At 41.6% G+C, this 6747-nt stretch overlaps 1 protein-coding gene across 1 annotated transcript; it reads left to right on the forward strand.

The window, feature by feature from the left end:
- Nucleotides 1-4910: 4910 nt before the first annotated feature.
- LOC134639754 (transcription factor LBX1-like) lies at nucleotides 4911-6201 on the forward strand. The gene is made up of 2 exons (XM_063491129.1): nucleotides 4911-5232; nucleotides 5672-6201. The coding sequence occupies exons 1-2, from the start codon at nucleotides 4911-4913 to the stop codon at nucleotides 6199-6201; spliced, it is 852 nt and encodes a 283-aa protein (XP_063347199.1).
- Nucleotides 6202-6747: the final 546 nt, after the last annotated feature.

Genomic DNA, 6747 nt, shown 5'->3' on the forward strand with positions numbered 1-6747 from the left:
GGAGAAACATTAGTGAAGTTACGTCTGTCAGTGATACAGCCCAGTATTAAGTAAAGGGGGCGTCTCCAAATGAAGCTCGTGTTGCGGCCCTTATTGTTCTTCTGAATATCACGTGACCAAAGATAAACGAGGTCCTGTTTCTCTGAAATGTCTCTGCTTCGTTATCAGACTGAGCTGTAAAAAAAAAAAAAAAAGGCAGAAATTAGTTTTTTGTATGAGCTGGATCTGAGGTGATTCTGAGAATTATCATTGTAAGGACATTATGGAGCCACCACAACAGTCAAAAATATCAGCAGTTAGGGAGCATTTTCACATGCTATTGTCCAATAATAACATAACGCGCATTCGTGTATATTTACATTATACAGGACTTCACATGGGTATTCTGCAACTGACACCCCTTTACGTTTAGGTATCCACTGGTATGTAGCCCACATGATTATCAAACCATGCTGCTGTACATTGAATGACCAGCAGATGTGAGTACTTCCAAATGAGCTGTTAAACAGGGCTTTGTTTCAGCCTTAAACAGTCAGCTCGACAGGTGAGCCAGAGCAACGGATTGCCGATGAGAAGGCGGAGACATGGGAGGAGCCACAACTAAGGGGGTTAACCACAACCCCCCCCCCCCCCCCCCCCCCCACACACACACACACACTGACAGAGAAAGAGAAAGAGAGAGAATGAGTAGAAGGAAACAGACAGAGAGAGATAAAGAAAAAGCAACCCAGCATGAGAGACTACGACCATGACAGAAACCTAGGGTATCCGATAGTGCATTTTGCTTAGAAAAGGTTATAACTGAGATACGTGACCCGGAAGTATCTGTGGGGCAGCCATAATGAGAGCTGTTCCAATGCGCCAAATACTACGGAAAGGCGTTTCAGTGCTTCCCTTGTTGTTTCCTTTAGCGTAGGATAAACTGGAGTGTCCTTTATGAAAAGAGAGGAGACAGAGCTCGGTCACTGTGACAGAATATCTGACAAATTATGATTTTAAAAAACTGCAAAAATGAACAGGGTGGAGCACATCGTATAAATGTTCATTGTAACTGCATTTTCTATTTCATACATAACCTGCATTTGAGTTTTTAACAGCAGTTTATTAAACTTACAGCCAAACTCTGAACATCACACTCCCATAATAAAACTATTTCTTGTTGACTTGTTGCATTGGATTAAGGGCAAAAACACCACCGTGTGTTGTAAGGAAAGCTTCTAAGAGTTCACAGCAGAGACACCAGAGGGATTAACTGCTGCCCAAACTGTGGACTTACAAATTGGTTTTGACTTTTTCATTGATCATATTTGACGCTTGTTCTCTTCAACCTGTCCCCTCTCAAAAATGAGAACAAAATCAGCTTCAGCTCAGAGTAGTAGCTCATTTTCGAGACAATTTGTTTTTAATTGAATTTAATGTTATTTGTACAGCACCAAATCACAACAACAGTCGCCTCAAGGTGCCTTAATATTGTAAGGTAGACCCTACAATAATACATACAGAGAAAAAAACCCAACAATCATATGACTCCCTGTGAGCAAGCACTTTGGCGACAGTGGGAAGGAAAAACTCCCTTTTAACAGGAAGAAACCTTCGGCAGAACCAGGCTCAGGGAGGGGCGGGGCCATCTGCTGCGACCGGTTGGAGAGAGAAGGAAGACAGGATAAAGACATGCTGTGGAAGAGAGACAGAGATTAATAAGTGTGATTCAGCAGAGAGGTCTATTAACACACAGTGAGTGAAAAAGGTGACTGAAGAATAAATACTCAATACATCATTGAATCCCCCAGCACCCTACACCTATAGCCGCATAACCTATAGCAGACTTGATCCAGCCCTAACTATATGCTTTAGCAGAAAGGAAAGTTTCATGTTTCTAATCTTGAAAGTAGAGATAGTGTCTGTCTCCTGAATCCAAACTGGAAGCTGGTTCCACAGAAGAGGGGCCTGAAAACTGAAGGCTCTGCCTCCCATTCTGCTTTTAAATACTCTAGGAACAACAAGTAAGCCTGCAGTGTGAGAGCGAAGTGCTCTAATAGGGTGATATGGTACTACAAGGTCATTAAGATAAGATGGGGCAGACTTTTTCATTTTATTTTTTTGTGGGAGGGGGGGGGGGTCCATTTTGATGATTATTGTTTCGCATGGGAACCAGTTCAGAAAGCAGTTTCAGCCTTACAGCTGTCAAATGGGGTTTTAAAAAAATTTGTTATCTTCATTATGACTTTTTAAGAAAGCAGAAACTTTACCTCTTCATTCTTAGCTTACAGTATGTTCTTTTGTGATAATGCATTTGCTGAAAATTTATTTACTTTCCAGGACAAATCAGAAGCAACACAGAAGGGAGCAGTTGCTCAGGTACCTGCAGGAGTTTCCTGTGAAACACATCATGTGTCCATCATATTTGAGGATCAGGTTATACTGTCTTACCCAGATTTTTGGTTTTTGGATGGATGTATTTACTCCATTTGAATTACTCAGTGATGCTAAGTGGATTGTTTGAGTTTATACAGATTGTCTTCTTAAATCTCAATGACAGGGGAAAGTAACTCAAACCTAAATTGCAGGCCCTAAAAAAAAAAAAAAAAACTTGCAAAGGTTTATGTTGAAAGTCAGAGCGTCATTGTGTAGAAATGATCTTTTGACTAGCATGCTAAAGTTAAATCAGGTCAACATTTCACTTTTGCATCCGCGAACTATGACTAAACAGTCATTTTTTTGGTGTACAATTCTGTGTTTAACTATTGACCCACTCAAAGGGAACTACCCTTTTCTGAATTTTTATTTAATTTTTCTGGTTTCTGCATCTTTTTGTGGCGTTTTCAAACTTTCTTTTTCACACCACTGCCACCGCCATGAAAAATGACTTTCATTTGATAACATTTCTTATTTTGTGTTTTACTGATGTGAGTTTCCCAACATGTTTCCTGTGTGATGCCATTTAACTCACCAGTTTCATTTTACAAGTAATGAGAAGTAATGGATTCATGAGAATATTAGTTGATGGTATGGACACCACATGATCTGTATTCTACTTTACTCCTGTTTTCTGGGAAGGGAAAATAATTTGGGAAGATAGTAATGACTTTAAGTTGATCTAGGTCTTAAAATCTACAGTCATGGAATCCTGCCTCGGGAAGTTTATCAAACCATCACTGGGTTTATGTTATAGTCCAATTAAAGCATCTTTTGGAGTTTGAATGTGTGTGTGGTGTGTGGGATTTTTTTGTTTGTTTGTTTGTTTGTTTGTTTGTTTGTTTGTTTGTCTGTTTTTGTTTTTTGTAATGTCACCTCCTGTTTTTCAAAAGGTACACAAGTACTAAAATGTTTCCGTGAAATTAAGCGTGTGTGTGTGTGTGTGTGTGTGAAGATGCCCCTATCACTGCACAAAATATTCTACAAAAGAAGCTGCTTATACAGTTTCAGCAGACTGGTTTGATAGCAGAACTTCTGTGTTTTATAGATCCATGTGGGTTATTTTTGATTTAAATTATGAGTACTTCAGTTACTGTCACTCAGTTAACAATAATAAATCCACTTAAACTGTTTGATTTTATTAATTCAAATAGTTCAAGGCAATCTGAGCTAACACGCCAGGTTTTACAGTGCGGAATACTGAAAACTGTGAAGTATATCGTTAATGTTGGAACTGATAGCTTAATGAGAGTCAGTGGATCGTTTACTCATGTATAAAACATCCTCAGACTTAGGCAAATAACTTCTGAATATCGAGTCTGTTCCGTAAAGTGAACAAATCCAGATTTTTACAAATATCGGGGGAAATACAAATCTATAAATAACTAGAAGTAGCCCATTCTAAATCTAAATTGATGAATGTATAAAATATAAAAATAAATGACTAAATAAAAACGCTCGAGTAAATCGATAAACTGAATTGTTCAACTTCGAATTATTTCTCTTTTGGAATTTTCATATTGTGCTTTATAAAAAGAATGTAATACAAATATTTGAAAATATGCAAATAAAACAAAAACCCATGATAACGTGTGTATTTCTACACGAACTAAAACCAAAACTTTACCTGTAGCCGTCAGAAAACTGCTGTCTACATAGCAGAATGTTTTAGAAGAAATCATCTCTACAAATGATTTTATAATCTTAAAAAAAATATGTGCCGGGTATCCTCCCTGTCAGTTTGTCCATGTGTTCCTGTCTCGGGCTGTGGTCCGGGGAGCCTGAAGCTGATTTTGGCAGAGCGCTCGTCTTACCCCGGGGTGGTGAGGGTGGAGGTGTGGTAGGGCCTGCTCTGCTCCGCCACTAGCCTTGTAACGCGCTATCACGCTCGTGCATGGCTCTGTCTGTACAGTTCAGCGCGCATTCTAATTTTCTAGCAGTGCATCGTTTTTGGAGCTTATTGTCTGTTTCTGACTGTAACTGGCCTGAAGATTGACGCAGAGTAATTCTGTGCTATACGCAAATGACGATGATATCGTGCTGATAAACACATTTGCTCGTTTGGTGAAAAATGATGTAATTTTACAGACAAAGTGTAAATAGAGCCTACTCTGATTTGTAATTGGACTGTTCTTCGCTGTTTGCTCTGTCTCAGAGCTCCCCCCAGCACGCGCGCGCGCGCACGCACGCACGCACGCAGAAAGAAAGAGAGATAAGGGGAGGGGTGAAGTGAGTAATTGATTGCCTTCCGCAATAACATGTTAGTTAGTCGGTCCAGCTCTTGGTGCATCGCTGTTCACCGAGTGAGTGCCAGTCTTATATATATTCATATTGTACGTCACTCCGAAAAAGTGCTTCAGAGAGACGGTGGCAGTCTGGGAGTCAGAAGTGTTTGGCAGCGGGCGATATGAGGTTGCACCTGTGATCCTTGCCGTGGCTCGTTTTCCTTCATTCTTGTCCAAACTTTGACATTTTCAGTCAGCTGCTGAGCCGTCATGACCTCTAAGGGCGACTCTAAATGTCCAGCTGTTCTTGAGGGCAGTAGTCCGCTGGATCAGCTTCAACCACCGGTCAACACCAACAAACCGCTGACGCCTTTCAGCATAGATGATATTCTCAACAAACCGTCTGTGAAAAGGAGTTACTTTCTCAGCGGAGCAACGCAGCTAATTTCTCCCGGAGAGAAGTTGCCCTCGGCTTGTCACAGCGTGTCCGGCCGGGTACTGCTCAGTCAAACCTCCCCGCTCTGCGCGCTGGAGGAGCTGGCCAGCAAAACCTTTGAAGGCCTGGAGGTCAGCGTCCTGCAGGCTGCTGAAGGTAAAAGGCCGTTTTCGTCCTTTCTTATTGTAGGTAAGGAGAACAGCCTCACTGTTACAACCGCAACAGCAGCAGCTTATTTTTCTGAAATATGAAAAATATCCGTAGATATTTGGAGAAAAAGCTTTCAGCGTTATTTCTTGTACCTACTTGTAAGTACTACTGTTTTCTAAACAATGAATGATCCTGTGCTAGATATTTTTTCCTATTCGAAAACCGCTTTATGTTTTTAAATGTGCTCGTTGAAATTTGACAAAGCACGCTAACTAAATGAATGAATCTGAATGAATGAATGAATTTCGGAATCATTTCAGTGATGTCGTACTGGAGTTTTTGGTGACTTATAATTTTTTATTTTTTTTGTGTAACACTGTTATTAGTGACTTGTAAACGTGCGTTTTATTCCAGTTTTACACTCTGTGTGATCTTATTTCTACAGGCAGAGACGGGCTAACCCTATTCGGTCAGAGAAACACCCCTAAAAAGCGGCGGAAATCCCGCACGGCCTTTACCAACCACCAAATATATGAGCTGGAGAAACGTTTTCTGTACCAGAAGTACTTGAGCCCAGCGGACCGGGACCAGATGGCTCAGCAGCTCGGTCTGACCAACGCACAGGTCATCACATGGTTCCAGAACCGCCGGGCTAAGCTTAAGCGGGACTTGGAGGAGATGAAAGCGGACGTGGAGTCCGCCAAGGCCGCCGGCGCTGTGGCCTTTGAAAAGCTCTCCAAGCTGGCTGAGCTGGAGAAGTCCGCGGCGGCGGCGGCGGCGGCGGGAGGTATAGGTGAGGGGACGATTTCTGGGCCAGACCAAACCGAGCAACACCAGATCTCTTCCAGATTCCACACCACCGACACCCTAGACTCGCTGCATTTATTACCTCCATCACCTGCATCGACCGGTGACTATCGACTGACCACCAAGTGTTGCTTGGATGATGAAGATGAGATTGACGTTGGTGACTAAATAACACAGAGACAGTCGCGTGTTGCCCAATAACGCGATAGTAACAGACAGCCTTTAGAGGATTTACATAGCGGTGCGATTCAAAAATATACGTCTCCCCTGTGGTTTGCCAAAAGCCTTGCTGAACAGGCCCAGGCTCTGAAAACGCGTGGACTGTTCAGATCCAAACACTGATACTTAAATCTAACACTGCTGTCGATTGGCCGCTCTGGTTACAATCAGAAAGATTTCACCGCGCATTTAATACAGCCTACTTTGTGCTATAAAGCGGTTGAAATGCTTCTGTGGATCAGTTTGTAAGCTTGAGAAGACTGTTTTTAACCTTTTGATATATCAGCCCTCAAACGATAACTGCACAGAACAAGTGCGTTGCTTGTGTTAAACACGGTTTAAATACGGTTTGATGTTTTGTAAACCTTCACGTGCCTTTAGAAATACAAAACAAACCATAATAGCAGACATCTGTACAAATTGCAGTGTTAATAAAAATGCTTCTTTTTTTAAAAAAAAAATGCAGATTATCTCGCGTTTCTCAACATGATCTCC

This window comes from Pelmatolapia mariae, linkage group LG13, assembly GCF_036321145.2.
Source record: "Pelmatolapia mariae isolate MD_Pm_ZW linkage group LG13, Pm_UMD_F_2, whole genome shotgun sequence".
In the NCBI taxonomy this organism is placed as follows: Eukaryota; Metazoa; Chordata; class Actinopteri; order Cichliformes; family Cichlidae; genus Pelmatolapia; species Pelmatolapia mariae.